The following is a 16,231-nucleotide window of genomic DNA, read 5'->3' as shown; positions in this document are numbered from 1 at the left end:
CCCAAGCTCCGTCAGGAACCTCTCGGGGTCCATCAGTCGCCTGGGACGGAACCATCTGGGCGGTTCCGTCTCCCTGCGGCGAGGGGGGGCGGTCCGGAAGCCCAGCCTTAGGAGAGAATGATCTGACCATGACAAGGGCTCAACCACTATCTCCCCTACTGTCAGATCACTCTGCCACTGGCCAGAGACAAAAACTAGAATATATTGAAAGAAAATTCTTTTTAGATTTCGTTAAGCTCACTATTGAATCTATTCAGTGGGAGTGATAAAATGAAAAATATTTTTTATTCTTCAGCCATCTTCAGTTCTCTGAACATTGTTATTCTTTTGGGTTTTAGCTCAAACAGAAGAGCTGCTAGAATATTTTGTAGCATATTTGGGAGCATTATTGTTTACAGGCAGTATAGCTTAGATTCTACAATACATACTGTACATTACAATTTGGAATGTCCAGATTGTTGCATGTTTTAAGGGACCAAGAATATGGACAATTTGTCTGGCATTTTGTTGTTCTGCCCTTTGCCTTCCCTGGCTTATTACAGCTAGGCAAATTATGATTAGTGAGTCTGTGAGATCATAGATTCTTCTTTAAAGAAACAGAATATTGCAATCCTATTAAGGAACATAGTAGTGCCATTTTTTTAGCAGAGCCATCATCAGATGTAGATGATCATACTGTAATAATTATTGTCCGTTAGTTGGCATTTCTTTTCTTGGCAAAGAGCTTGAATATGTTGTAGTCCTTCATGATTCTTTCTTATCCTCTATGCTATTTATTATTTTCACAAAAGCAATTAGTTGAAACTCCTGGGATATTTATAGATTAGTATTACAGGTAGTGTTCGATTTACGACCACAACTGAGCCCAAAATTTATGTTGCTAAGTAAGACATTTGTTAAGTGCGTTTTAGCCCCATTTTACGATCCTTCTTGCCACATTGTTAAGTGAATCACTGCAGTTGTTAAGTTAGTAACATGGTTGTTAAGTGAATCTGATTTTCCCATTGACTTTGCTTGTCAGAAGGTCGCAAAAGGTGATCACGCGGCAACTGTCATAAATGTGAGACAGTTGCCAATCATTTCAATTTTGATCATGTGGCCATGGAGATGCTGCAGTGGTCGTTAAGTGTGAAAAATGGTCATAAATCACTTTTTTCAAGGCTGTTGTGATGGTTGCTAAATGAACGGTTGTAAGTCAAGGACTACCTGTATTGACATATGGACATTCATAGATTGAAGGCATTTTGTAGTGTTTTTATTTGGTTTTTTTTTTGAGTAGGGGTACAACTTTCGGCCTCTTAGTATATTTGTTGGCATCCCAGCAACAAATCTACATGGATAGAGATTGCTTGGCTTCAGTGATCCATCTTTTAATAATCTCTCATTTCATTTTTTTTGCAATGCATTGTACAAGGGGCTGCCTTTGGAGATGGTCCACAAACTGCAGATGTACGAGCCCTGGCATCAAGAACTGTGACTGGAACTGGATGTTCCAGTCACAGTGAATCATCATTGGCTTTTGGCCATTTCTGGATCCAATTCTAAATTCTGTTTTGAAATCCTTTGCAGCATCTTCATACATATACCTGAGCTCTAATAGCAGAGGTCCAAGGGCTGTAATGTACTAACAAAGTGAGATTAATTTCAAAAAAATATGCCATATGTTAGATTGAGTTAGAATCTTAACTTCTCTACCTCTGAATTTTGTTTCCATTTTTTAATCTAGAGTATATTTCTTTGCCTCTCAGCTCTTCATCTGTCTTGGAAGCAGGTCTGGCCTTCCATTGTTATCCATTCATTCCTTTCTGTATCAATCCAGCATCCAGTGTGCTGGATCGGTAAAGAATCCAGTTTACTCATTCCTGTTGTTTCCTTTCTTCTTTTTCAGAAATATATATATGCACCTTTTCTTTCTTCTCACTTCGACTTCTACTCCTCGGTTCTTTCTGTGCTATTTGTATCCAATCTAATTTCACTGTAGTAGACAGAGTTGAGAGCTTTATGATATTATCACCCCAGTTCCAGGAAGAGGAACAATAAATATGCCATATATTTTCTTCCTTGCCTATTTCATCTGACCAGACTGGCTAAGATCTAGTAAAAAAAGGGAGACAATGGCTATTTGTAATTCTCTGAGAGGAAGTCATACATCTTCTAGTGTGCAGGCTTTCATTCTGTTTTGAATAGTTTTACTTTCTTTTATTATACATTTTGTTTATGTCTGCACTGTCCTTTGCCAGTCACATTTTACTTCCTAGTACTTAGAATGTTGTAGTACATTCCATTAAAATTCTGCTACATCCTACGGGAAGTAAACGTCTAGATTTGCCATCTGTATATTGTATGATTCCAGTCCTTATTAGGACAAAACCACTTAGCTGTATCAAGAACTATTTAAACTATGCTTTTTCTTAGAATAGGTTTTTTTTTTTTACAATGCAGTCAAAACAAAAGAATTTGGTTTTATTTTTCTATCACTGCAGAGAGTTCTTGTTGATAGTTTCACATAAATATGTAGCTTCCTTTAAACACTGAGATTAATAAAATGTTCTTTAAAAAGTCTTAAAATTCATATGTTTCAAAAGGTATTTCCAAAAGAATGTTTTTCTAAATAAGAAATATCATAGCACGATTGGGTATCTGCAATTGGAAGAGTTAAGACTGTTCTAGTAATGAGCATTATTAATTCTACCAGTATTGATGTTAATGCTGATTAAAAGAATGAGTTTAACCAGAAGCAAATTATGTACAAACTGTGTAACATTTTAATTAAATTAAAAGAAATTAAAGAACAACATTCCTAATCTTTTATAAATAGTAAGGCAGATGTATTTGGGCCTGTTCTTTACAGTACATAGTTTAGAAACCATTATTCCTATTTGGCACACTGAAACTTTCTGTGGTATTGGAAAACTGGCATTAGAATAATTGCACTTTGCCGGTTCAACCATACTTCTTTTAACCAGGCTCCTGTTTTTTATTAAAATGCTTAGATCTAGATGCTGCAAAATACTACACTAGGAGGTAGCAAGCAATGGATATTTCCACAAGAAAAATTATTGTGGTACCAGAGAGATAATAAAGAACTATTGCATAGTGTACTATTGCATTGATAGTATATTGTTTAATTTCTCCTGATGGCACAGGAAAATAATATTTCTTTGCAAAAACCTACCTGTATGGGAGCTCTTTTGAATATATCAGAGTTTCATTTTCCTACAATCCCCAAACAGAAATTATTTGAAGCATTGCAAATACAGTAATATAAGCCTGAGACCACTGCTTGGGTTCTTATTTCTGTTTGTTCTATTTTGTTTTGTTCTTTATTGTAAAATACTTCGTTAGAGAGATGTACTTTTTTCCAAAGTTGATTTGAATACTTTTAGTTTTCTTCTTGCTTTTATTTAATCTTGTTTTTTCTTAAATAACACTTTGTAAAATTATTTAAATTTATATTATTGCAAGGTCAATAAATTTTAAATTTAGGTCAAATTATTTTATATTTTAGCTGTTACTTCTAAATATAAAGTGTTTCATGCTTGCAAGTAAATAAAACAAAAACAATATCTTACTTAGGCTGTGGCTTCAAGTTGTTGGTCAGTCCTGAAGCAAAAAAAGCAACAAATGAAAGTAAGTAGCCTGACATTTTACATTAGAAGACATCTGTGCAGTGCTATACATTTGTTTTGCAATGTCAGTTGCCAATTTAAGACAGTCTGTAGATTGTTTAGCATTATTTGTGTATATCTATAGATGATGGTAAATTATTAGAACTGTGAATAAAAAGATAATAGTGCGTATTCTTGAACCATTTTAATACAATTTATCATATCTGAAATGACAGTTAAATGATAGGCAAAAATAGTAATCTCATGAGTGAGGTAACAAGTTTATGATTCTGTTAAAAAACTGGCTGAAAATTGAGGGAATTGTTTAGGAGTAGTTGCTTTATATCAGATCTGGGCATTTTACAGCCTGTGGGCCACATCTGGCCTTTCGGCTGTTCCTGTATAGTCTGCAGCAGTGGGGCGGAGGGGCGGCAGTGGGCAGGGCAGCGGGGGAGGCAGTGAAGTTTGGGGTGAGGGTGGTAGTAGTGGTGGCCCTCCACATCAGTCCAAATTATATGGATGTGGCCCCTTGGGAAAATGAATTACCCACCCCTGCTTTATATTGTTCACAATGGTATAAAGTAAACGCTGTTCTGAGAATAGCAATACATTTTGAAATTTTAATATATAATCATAAAGAACCATAAAGTACATTTTAATCCATACATCTCAAAACAAGAACAGCAATCTCTTAAAAGTTAGAATGTGTTTAATGTGCTGTGTTAATTCACATCCTGATGTGTATATGTCCATATAGAGCAGTGATGGCGAACCTTTTAGAGACCGAGTGCCCAAACTGCAACCCCAAACCCACTTATGCATTGTCGGGTGCCGGGTGGGTGTGGTCCATTGGCTGGGCGTGGCCCATTGGGTGGGCGTGGCTGCGGTGGTAACGGCAGACTGGGTGGGACTAAAAAGTTCAATCAATCAATTCCAACTTTGCAAGATTTTTTTTTCCCACAAGAAGTTGAAATTGATTGATTGAACCTTTTTTTTTTTTTTTTTTTTGCACACAGCGGCGGAGACCTAAAGTGAAAAGGTTTTATAAAACCCAGCTGAAGGCCTAGGACTGGGGCGATGGCACGTGTGCCCACAGAAAGGGCTCTGAGTGCCGCCTCTGGCACCTGTGCCATAGGTTCGCCACCACTGATATAGAGTATAGGGGTGTGGGGGTGTAAAAAAGTAGAATGAAAACTTCAACAGAAACAACTTAGAACACATGTTTGTTCTCAAGGGCATTGAATGATCATTCAATAAAAATACAGGGCTGAATGCCATGAACTTTGCATGTGGAAGAACAACTTTCACCTGCAGTTTGCAATTTGACGACTTATCTCAAATCCTCAATTACCACACCACCCTATTCTCTGATTCAGTAGATATTCATGAATAATGGCATCCTTCTAGTCAACTACAGTAAAGCAAAGTTGTATGGTTTCCCATACTAAAGCTGCACACTACTTCATTTTTTTGATAAATTACTCTTAACCCTTACATATAACTTTTCAGAACTAAATCCTATTCAGCTTAATCCATTTGATAAGATTGAGCTGTAAGTTTGAGCAACCTAATGAGCATTTACATAGATAACAGCTTCATGTGACCTTCATGGGCATGTTATTTGGCCACCAGGAGTTGATACTAAGTTTATAAAAGATTGTAACTTTTATAAGTTTATTATGAAGATTGCAGGTTTAAAGATGTCACAATTGTTTATACTCAAGATTCCGGGTATGATTAGCCTTTTCTGTACATCTTAGGTTCCTGATGGCTTCTTTGCACATTTCTATGCTGTTTGTGAACATATTAGCCCTGTTCTGGCGTGGGGATTTTTAGGTCCTAGAAATTCGCTGAACGAATTATGCAGCTACTTCAAGGTATGTGGCTTTATTTTATCAAGAGTTTACTGAATACCAATGAAAATACAAATGAACTAGTAAATGTTTTTGTGAGACATCCTATAGACTACAGCTGTTAATTAAAACATTTTTATTTTTTGCATTTATTTTTGTTAGAATCAGATTCTTTATTTCCTGAAAGATATTTTTGACTTTGAAAAAGTGCGATACTCATCAGTGGATAATTTAGCTGAAGACCTTCTGCAATTGCTAATCCAGCACACTAATCTTTTATTGGTCTACTTTGGAGTAAGCGGATGTCAACACCCAACAGCCAGTGACCTTTCAGAGGCAAAAGTACAATAAATTTCTGTTTTTGTTCTTCATGTGAGCATATTTTTGCCTTTTTCTCCCGCAAGAGAATTTAATATTGTTTTTTTTTTTGAGCAAGTACCCCAAAATCTACAATATTGTCAAATGTGGCCTCAGGGAGATTTAAATATATATATATATATATATATATATATCATGCTTAAATTATTGCTGTACATAGCATTTAAAATATTTCAATTGTCCTTGGATTTATACTTAACATATATTTTTAAACAGTTACATAAATATTATTTGTGGGGATAAATACAATGTTCAGATCTCTGTGATGAAAGTGATACAAAAATACATTTTATAGTAAATAAGTTCCTCCCAGGTTTACAATGTACAAAACTCTCAAAAGCTCCACCTGGTGATATGTTTGCCAAGACTTGCACCTTTTTTGTCTTAACAAATGTGCAATAAAAAAAACATACAGTGACAGATGATATAGTTTATGTATGTATAAGCTATAATTTACCGTATAGTGTAGCAACTGTAACAATGCATTTGGCCTTCGGACAATATTCTATGAGCACTATTGTAAAATTTAAGAGTTAATATCAAATATTTATGTAAATTATTTCTCATGATGTTTTACGTTGGTTGTACTGCATAAAATCAGAGTCTGGTGAACCCTTAGTAGTTGTTTTGAGTAGTTAATAATCTCTACCATATTTATTTATTTAGTAAATTTATAGATTGCTAAATATATAGATAACTCTCTGCAGAGCTTTTAAAATTTTATACATACTATAAATAAGATCTTGTCTAATTGAATCTATTATTTAAAAGTATATTTTAAGGGGGGAAATGTATATTAAAAAGAATAAAATGGTGCAAGGGTAAATACATGTTCCATTACAATTTTAAGTATGTGTTTGTCTCTTTTTAAAACAACAGGGATGCCAAATTAATACCTTTAATACCATGCGTAGATGTGTTTTGTTTGATCATGGTTTATTGTATTATCCACAATTGAGTATACAAAGCTATATAAGACATGGTTTATAAGCACAATGGCCAGATTCACACAATACACCGATCCTCAATCATAGCACACATTTTTATTTAGAAGGATAAGTGAGCCTAAACGGATGCTGTGATAGCTCTCTGAAACAGCACTAATCCTAGCATTCAGCCAGGAAAATTGTCTGTTTCCCCATGCATAGTGAAAGTATTTAGCCTTTATATTGTAGTAGTTTGTTGGATTGGATTTTCAAGAAATCCCTTGCCCAGTTCTGCCTTGCAATTCCAGTCTCTGCCCATGTCCAAAAGCCATTCTCTGTCACAAAATTAAACATTTGATTTGAAACAGTATCAAACATTGAGACACCCTATCATAGAGTGTATCTATGTATTATTCATGTTCTGCATATTTATTGTTTTATACATTTTTATTACATAAACATGGATAGTGATATTCCCTTGCATGAAGAAACATTTAATGCTACCCAGTCAGCACATAAAAGTCCTAAGATATTGTAGCCGTCCAAATATTGTGAGTATATGATACAGAAAAATGTCATTTGAATCTTTATATTATGTAATACATATTAATATTTTCAATATTCTTTTTCCATCTACACAAAAGCAAATCAAAATAATATCAATCTCTTTTTCCAGTTGCAGCAATTAGAAGACCATTCCTTTTGCAAAAATGTAAAATATGCATTTATTGTAAGCTGCCCAGAGTCACATAAAAATGACACATAAATTGAGCAAATAAATAGATAAACGACAGGATTCTAATGTTTGATTAGCAGTATCTTGAAAAGACATTAAGTAAGTGAAAATTTGAATGGGCAGCTAATGGAGGCAACGGCAGGAAAAAACAAGATTAAAAAAGAGATCCTGGCTTAAAAGCAAACCAAAGAGAGGGATCTGTGGAAGTTAAGGCCACTGAAGAGGAAAATGGGTCATATTCCATGAAGCAGGAAAGGGAAGCTGAAGCTATCGTTGAACGATAGCATATATTTATGGCATTGTTTATATACGCATTTTGTGTACCATGATTTCATGGTCAGATCATCACAAAGAGGGACACACCATTCTTTCTCTGGTCATAGTGCTTCAGTAATAAGGGAGTAATAGATGTAAGTGCAAGTTAATAACTTTCACTGAATCAAGGGGGGTTATTATTTTTCTTACAGGTAGTCCTCCTTTAGCAACCACAATCAGGACTTGTAATTTGGTCACTAAGTGAAACCACAACTGTGCTTACAATCTGACATCATCTTTCCTTCACTTTACAGACCCACGAAGGTCATCAATGTGAGAGGATTGGTTGTAGACTGACTGTTCCCATCATTGTCATTTACTGCAAATGGGGGCTAAACAAGACATTTGCTAAATGAGGACTTCCATGCGTTTAGGGCTAAACACAGTGGCATGATGTTAGATTAGATTAGGTAGACCCAGAGTCAAATTCTCATTTACATTTGGAAGTTCACTGACTGTCTTGGGATTCATCACTATTTCTTAGCCTAACTTACCTCACAGGGCTGTTGTGGGGATAAAGCTGGAAGAGGAAATGGAGTGTATTTGACTGTGTGTGTCAAGGATTAACTACAAGGTTAATTATGCCAAAACAAAATATCAGCATTAGAAGTATAATGTGTTGGTTTGCTATCAGAGCTCAGGAAAACAGGTTATGTAAATCCTTGAATGAATAAACATTGCTATTAGTAAATAAACTTTATGCTATTGGCCTATTGTTCATTTTATATGAGGAACAAAGTGGAAACCAGGTGGGGAACAGACTAATCTCAACTTATTCTCTAGTCCAGTGGTTCTCAACCTGTGGGTCGGGACCCCATTTGGGGTCGATTGACCATTTCAAGGGGGTCGCCAAGCAAGGCTGTCCGCCATTTTTTTTGTCCGCCATTTTTTCCCCCTTTTCTGGCGGGTGCCTTACCTCCCTTGGGCTGGGCCAGCTGGTGGTCGGCCTGCTCCGTCTCTGCCGCTTGCCAGCTACGCCACGGCTGGCGCAGGGGGCAGAACCACGCATGCGCGGCGCTCCCGGGCAGGGAAAGTCCTCGACTTACGACCGGTTGGGTAGTTCTCGACTTACGACCAGTTTAGTCCTCGACTTACGACCAGTTTAGTCCTCGACTTACGACCGGTTTAGTCCTCGACTTACTACCGGTTGGGGTCGCGGCATTAAAAAGGTTGAGAACCACTGCTCTAGTCAGACACAAGTAAAAGTAATAAAAATTCTTCCTACCCTACACTCTACAAACTGATTCAGAAGTTAATTATACTCTTGAGATACTCATGTATTTATTTTACAAGATCATTGCAACTGCTGATTTGACAATAAGCTAATTTGACTACTACATACAATGGGATGGTTTCATCAATCTGATGCTGGCTGGACTTCATGCTATCATAATTATCTGGTAAGTTTCTATTATTAGTCGCTTGCTCTGTGCAAGTTAGGGCTATAAAAAAGGCCACCAGCATTCAGCCTCCTAACAGTTTCACTTCACAAAAGTGAAGCTTGCCAGAGATTTATCACTGTCCTAGAGGACTGTTATCCCCTCCATCTGGAATATTTGTATACGTGGAAGGAAAATACATACAGTCTTAAAACTAACAGTAAGTAATTCTTTTCCCCCAAAGTGTTTAGATCTAGCTGCATCTGTTTCAACAAAATTGTAGTAAGAAAAATAGCTGGGGTGACTTTGTGATTCTTACTGTGTATTTGTGTAAGAGGGGCCTATATGAGTTACTTAATTGGTGTCAGATATTTTAGAAATCTATATGCTCTCTCTCCAACCTCTTGTTCTTCATTTATTAGGATTAATGGAAACTGTACTGCAAACAATTGGAAGAGACGTTGGGAAATGGCTATTTAGTGGCCTGACATTCCAAGGTTGAGGCTGAGGACATACTTAACTTCATATTAATAACTTAATCATAACTCTGTCCCAACGCGGGAACAAAATATGGTTTAAAAACCAAATTTCTCCTGTTCCATTTGGTGGCGAATTTAAAAACGAAGCGGTTTGTGGGGAGGAGGCGGTCTTGAAACACAGCTTGATTTTCTGTGGCTTCTTGGACAGCTCTTGTATTTTGTCCGATTATTCTGTCGTTATTCGACCAAAAAAAAAAAAAGAAAACATCAGTGCCGTGGGAAATGCACTCTGGATATGCTCAGGAGCCCCCCCCCGCTTTTAGGCGACTGCTGACACTGAGTGATTGATGTCGAACACCAATTATACCTCGAACCCCTCCCTCTCATCTCACTTTTTAACTTGCCCGGTGCGTGGGGAGATTCTTTCTGAATCCAGGGGGGTTGGGAAATTTTGCAGTCGCCGGATATTTATAGCCTAACGGCGTTTTCAGCCCAAAATAACCCGGCTGGGCCGCTGAGGGGCCTCCGGAGGCGCGGCAAGGGCGCTGAGTGGGGGAAAGAAAGGAGGGGGCGGCCGCCGTGTGTGTCGGGACAGCTGCAGCTCGGCCTGGGCGCGCTTGGAATGCGGGAACGGGCTGCGCACCGGGACTTTTATGGAAACTTGCAGAGCCCGAGGCTGGAGCCGCAGCCAGCCAAGGGGCGCGCAGCACCCAGGGTAGGAGCGGGAGAGACGCTCGCCGGGCTCTTCTCACGCCCACCAGCCGCTCGGGATTAAACCAAAACGCACCGCGCGCCGCTCCCAGGTATCACCAATAATGTTTTTGTTGGCGGGGAAGGGTGGGGGGGGGGCGATTGGGACACAAAGGACGGCCTGCGCTCGTCTCTGACGCGCCTGGAGATGACAAGGCAGAGGGGAAATCGCGCGCGGCGGGGCAAGCGGGCTGCGGCTGGGTCTTGAGGGAAAGGATCTTGGGGCGGGGGGGGCGGGCTGGCGCTTCGGCTTTCTGCCTTCGGCATGTCCTCTGGCGGGACTCCCTGCGTTGCATTTCTGCCTCACTGAGGCGTTCGCGGGGTAGATTAGACGCGGGAGACCAGGGTCCTCTCACGCACGCACATACGGACGGTTCTTGCGGGTTTTCGGTGCGGGCGCGTGGGTGAGAACGGCCTTTTCCCCCTCTGGCGCCTTGGTTCGGCCGCTTCGCCTCTCCGCAGAAAAGCGGCCGCTCGCCCCGTCTGGGCTGCCGTCAAAAAGAAAGAGCAACAGGCTCGGTCTCTCCCGGCAGTTTTGCTTGGACGAAACTCCCAGACGCCCCAACGCGTTTCAAAATCTCAGGGGATCGGATCAGAGCCAAGCCTATTGTGCAATGGAATCACAAGTCCGCGAAGGAAATGTTTCTTTCAAGACATCTTGAGTGGGGTAATAAAGCCAGATGTCGCTCATTTTCTTTTAAGCAGGGTTTTTCTTATTCTGAATCTGAAACATGTGGCAAAGCTCCTGGGATCTAAAATTTCCTGCAGAGAGATCCTTCGGCGGTCAGGTCCCGCATTGTATACAGTACTACGTTTCAGTTGAATTAAAACATTTTCTCACCGCGTTCCTGGCAAATCATCTCTGAAGATGTTTCCTTCTTAAATGTCGGAGTAAAGGAAGCTTTTCCCTGAAAGGTGTAGCGATTGCGAGTTAGAAGGTAGTACCAGTGATAGTATCAGCACTTAGTGGGAAGACAATAACTGCCAAAACTGTTGTTCTTGCCATTAAGTCTGCTTTTATTATTGTATACAGAGACTTATTCTTGTGACAATAATCCGAATTGCAAAAGTTAAAGTTGCTTGCATCAACTGTATACTTTTAGTATAAATTATATTGTATGATGGACAAGAGAGAGAGAGAGAGAGAGAGAGAGAGAGAGAGAGAGAGAGAAGCACAAAGGTGCTATTATTCTTGCATTGTAAGTGGACTTTTAAAAAAAAACAGAACTAAGAAATTTAATATTTTTCTTTTATAGAAAATATGTTTTTAAAGTCAGAAGATGGCAAAAACCCTTAGCTAGCTACTACATTTCATATTTGAAACAGGATGTGTGAAAGAACATACGTGCAAAAATATGTAGGCACATTATAGTTCTTTGATTTTTGCTGACAGAGAGCTCTTCCTCATGTTCATGTATTAATGCACATTCCTTCAGATCTTGAGTTGGCAGAAACATTTATCTGTGCTCTAACTTGCTTCAGTAATAAGGCTGATGAGTGGTATTCTCCTTACTGGTTTGATACTGGACAAGTCAAGAACAGACATGGGTTGATTCCCCTGGCTGTATTTCTTCTCCCTTGGCATCACTGACCAGCATGAAAAAAAAAACCCCACCTATCATTGTCCTTAATATGTGGTGGGGCAAAGTTGAGTTAGTGTGGTCATGTGTCTGAGACGGAGTGTTTAGCCACATAACAAGTTGCCAGTGCAGAGTTGCTATGCAGCTGTGACTTGTCAGTCAGTCTGTTTTGAAATGCATCTAACAATCTTCTGAAAAAGAATTAGACCAATGTCCAAAGATAGCCAGGCTGACAGGTCAATGACTCAGTGGAGTTGAAGCAGAAGGGACCATGACTATATCAGAAACATTCTTTCCTGCCTTGTCTTGTTCCCTTCGGGACCATCACTTTCTCTGTTGAGCTATTCTCGAACATGAGTTTAGTTCTTTTTCTTCTTTTTCCGGAAGCGTGCTAAATGCCTGTAAAGAAATAGTGTGACAAGTCACAGCTGTGGAGCACCTCTCCATTAGTAACATGTCTATTGGACAATTTGAAAGGTGGCTAAAACCTGGCATCCCATTCAGCTGTCTCAAACTTCTCCCACTACATACATTAACGAAAACGATTAGTTGTTTTCCGGCTGGCTGGTGATGCTGTGGGAAGAGAAATACAGCCAAGTGAATCCACCAATTGCTGTCCTTGAGTTGCCCTGCAACAAAACTCTAAGGACAGCCCCATTCACTGCCCTTGTTACTCAGATTAGAGGGGAGGCATACTTCATACTGGCTGAGTTTTGTGCCAGCTTAAGGAACTGGAGGAATGTGCATTAACAGCCATCAGGAAGAGCCCCCAAACTAGAACCGATGAGCCTGAATTTAAGCTGCCTCTGCTTTGGGCTGGGGATGAGACAAAGGCAATGACACGAGGATATGTGTTTTTTTTTTTAAAGATGTTTAGTGAAACATTTTTTGTGACATGTTTGGTGGGATGTAAACATGAGCTTCTACGCTTTGATGCTGAATTAAATTAAGACTGTACAATATTTTATATTACTTTATGGCATGTAAATAAGACAAAGAGGGGGTATCTAAAATGCTGTGTTTTGTTTCATTTTGACGATACTTAAAATATCAATATTTTAACTGTATTCAAAACTGGAAATTCTGTACATCTGTAAGTGCTCTGCAGTGCCCCCAAAGTATCTATGCCTCTATCAATGCCTCAACTCTATTCTCTGAACTGAAATGAGCAGTTTTCTCAAAGTTATAGTATTTCAGTATTAAAAAAATGGCATCCAGCCTTACAAGATTATTGTAACAAGTATTGAAATAATCCACTGAGAAAGTACACTACTCTATTAAACCTGTTAATTATTATATTTATATATAGTTATATATTCACTCCAGCTATAATAAATAATAATCCATGTATTTTTTTAAAATATAGGTTAATTAGTCTGATGTTATTTAGTCTGGCACCAGGTGCTAATTCAAATAAAAATACATCGGCACAAGTTCGGTGAATTAATTTAATTTGCTTAATTCAATGTTCATTTTTCTGGTTTCAGAAGTACTAAAGTAGAATTCTTTCTCTGAAATGTTCTAAGATATTGCCTGACTCCCATGGTTTCTGTCCATTTGGTAAGATCAGGCAGAGCCAATATGATTTGGGCCCTTTCAATCAATAGACCCATCTGTTTGGACCCAGATCTATGACTTTTCTGTCACATCACCTATCCTATGGAGTGATATCCCTCCAGACATCATGTATCTCCCACCCCAAAGGTGGGAGATGTTCCCCCTTAATGGGTAGTGTGCCTATGGAGATTTGTTGGTTCTTTTCTGTTTGTGTATCTGGATGCATTGCATTTCCTTTCTATTGGCATCCAGTTCTGGAGATAGAAGGGTTACTTCTGCTTCTAATTCTACTTGAGGATTATTACTGCACTAGGGTAGGCAATGCAGTATCCACAGATGTTACCTGGTTTTATGCAGAAGGGCTTCATCTTGGGATTTGCAGACATTTTTGGATTTTATGTATTTGTATATTTCATGTTCAGAGAGTTTCGACGGAAAACTGGCTGTTGCCTGCCTAGCATAGTTAGTTTCTAGATCAGTAGTGGCGAACCTATGGCACGCGTGCCAGAGGTGGCACTTGGAGCCCTCTCAGTGGGCACACGCGCCATGCCCCGGAGATGGCAACCGTCCTCTTCAACCAGCCGCCCGCTAACTCGCCGAGATCCCACGTGGCCGGATGCATCCCAGCACCCATGCGCTTGCTGGCCTCTGTGTACAAGGCCAATGGTGTCAGGCAGCAGCCGCCCCGGCCCCTGCCTCGCCTTGCCCTGCGACATGGCACCCCCGCCCTGCCTCGCCTCACCCCACAGAACCAACCTGCCCACCGCCCCACCCGCCAGAGACCCCTGGATCTCTCTGAATCCTGCCTGGCCCCCACAGGTGTCCCTCCCCAAGAGCAACATGGAGCTGGCCACGCCCACCCATTGCCATGACCACTGTAGCCACGCCCACCCAGCGGGCCACACCACCCGGTGGCCATGCCCACCCGGCACCCGGCAATACATAAGTGGGTTTTGGGTTGAAGTTTGGGCACTCGGTCTCTAAAAGGTTCGCCATCACTGTTCTAGATGCTTTGTTTCCCGATGGTGTACTCCACCTGGATTCAGACATACTTAAGAAGTAAAGGTTGTGGGTAGCTGGAAGAACTGTTTTTTGATTCCTTCTCATAAATTGGGACTGGGGCAGTTTACTTCTTTTTTATTTTTACCAGTTTGCCTTTTGTGAAATAAGTATTTTGTGACAAGTTTTGTTTACCATATTAAATGTTTGGGGATGACAGTTTTTCAAACGTACAGTGTGTCAATCTAAGCAATTGGTCCTATTAGAGGTCCGGTCTTCCTAAGTATTCTGTTCCCAAGTGGTCTTCAGGGTAGGGTAACTAATGTAGAAATTCAAGAAAGTAGTGATAAGGATATATGAATCAATATAGAGAGTCCCACCTGCTCCAGGGAGGGTCTCTAGCAGCATACCAGTTGCAACTGAGCAAAGGCGATCCTAGCCATGCCTTCTACTTGTCATCCAGCAGTAATCAAGAGTCTAGGACAGGGGTAGCCATGCTGGCTCAGGAATTCTGGGAATTGAAGTCCACGGGTCATAAAAGAGCCAAGGTTGCCTACCCCTGGTCTAGGAAGACCTTTGAGAGACAACAAAGAAACATAAACAACAAAATACAGCTCAATGCTTTCAGGTTTCACCTGCTTCATTCCAACTAGACCTCTTATTGATTCCAAAACACTGTTCTATTATACCAGGGTAGATAGCTAAAAAGAAAACTTTTGTCACTTATACAAAATACTATAGAGAGGAGGAAAGAAAGAGATAACACTGGATTTAGAAAGTGATAGGTCTAGTTAAATAAAGAGTGATTCTAGTAATCCAACTGCCATCAGTCACCATAGTGTCTTTGTTGGTTGAAGAGATCAGATGAGTGAAGGTGCTGGTATTTTTTTCTGATGGCCAGAGAAATGGAGAAAGCAGGGCAGGGAGTAGTCAAATTGTGGTTTTTAAGAGTTTTGGGAAAGTCTGAGAAGTTGTTTCTAAAACACAAATACAAATACACAAACACACAGAGAAAGTATATATTAGTATTTAAAAAAAAACATGTTAAAGAGGCCAGCTGATGGCCCTTCAATTTGCTTTAAGTGTAATGGTTTCAAAGTGGAAGGAAAAAAAATCAGAGGAAAATGGGCTGGGTTCCTAATTAGAGAAATATTCCCACCGTTTTATAAACCAGCAATTCAGGTTTTATAAAACCTGTAATATCTGCATTTGCTGGTGTTCAGCTAACGTTTGCCAAAAAATTCCTGTTTCCACTTGTATTGAAAGAAGAGCATTAGTACAATTTCCTTCCATGTTGATCCTTTCTGTGAGCATGCACTTTCGTTGATATGTAGTTGAATGCACACTGTATCCTATACATCCAGTGTTTAATTTTAACTATATATCCTGCTGTTTCACCAAACTGCATCTGTCTGATTTGTAGTTATACGTTGTTCACCATTGCTTTTCTCCCGTAGGTAGATGTTAAAGCATACAGGACCATTACAAGCTACCAAAAAGTATAATTCAGTTCTTTATAATAAACTGTACAGTGCACAGCAAAATAACCTGGTATGTCTGTCTGCATGTATGTTTGTCAGTGTATGTGTTCCACTGCATTAACTCAACTCCGCAGCCACTGCTAGAATAATAGCACAGCCTAATTATGCAGGAGGCTTCCCTGTGAGAAAC

The 16,231-nt window shown here is 39.6% G+C and overlaps 2 protein-coding genes across 7 annotated transcripts in view; both read left to right on the top strand.

Annotated features, from left to right (window-relative positions):
* Positions 1–6,662, top strand: part of MIGA1 (mitoguardin 1) — a 34,980-nt gene extending 28,318 nt beyond the window's left edge. Inside the window, exons 13-15 of the mRNA XM_029284537.1 lie at positions 3,577–3,630; positions 5,369–5,485; positions 5,624–6,662. Coding sequence (XP_029140370.1) covers positions 3,577–3,630; positions 5,369–5,485; positions 5,624–5,812 — 360 coding nt within the window. The 3' untranslated portion in view covers positions 5,813–6,662. The remainder of the gene's footprint in view (positions 1–3,576; positions 3,631–5,368; positions 5,486–5,623) is intronic.
* A 2,500-nt stretch (positions 6,663–9,162) lies between these two features.
* NEXN (nexilin F-actin binding protein) overlaps positions 9,163–16,231 on the top strand; it is a 39,397-nt gene continuing 32,328 nt past the window's right edge. Inside the window, exon 1 of one of the 6 annotated variants that reach the window (XM_015818210.1) lies at positions 9,163–9,415. The gene's annotated coding sequence lies outside the window, so the exon portion shown is untranslated. Of the gene's footprint in view, positions 9,416–10,274; positions 10,478–11,073; positions 11,092–16,231 lie in introns of those variants that run through there. The other 5 variants (XM_015818205.1, XM_015818209.1, XM_015818211.1 and 2 more) reach the window with 5 other exon arrangements.

Source organism: Protobothrops mucrosquamatus, unplaced genomic scaffold (genome assembly GCF_001527695.2).
Source record: "Protobothrops mucrosquamatus isolate PMUCROS unplaced genomic scaffold, P.Mucros_1.0 scaffold702, whole genome shotgun sequence".
Taxonomy (NCBI): Eukaryota; Metazoa; Chordata; class Lepidosauria; order Squamata; family Viperidae; genus Protobothrops; species Protobothrops mucrosquamatus.
Note: the sequence above shows the minus strand (reverse complement) of the source record. Positions and strands in the feature narration are given on the sequence as shown.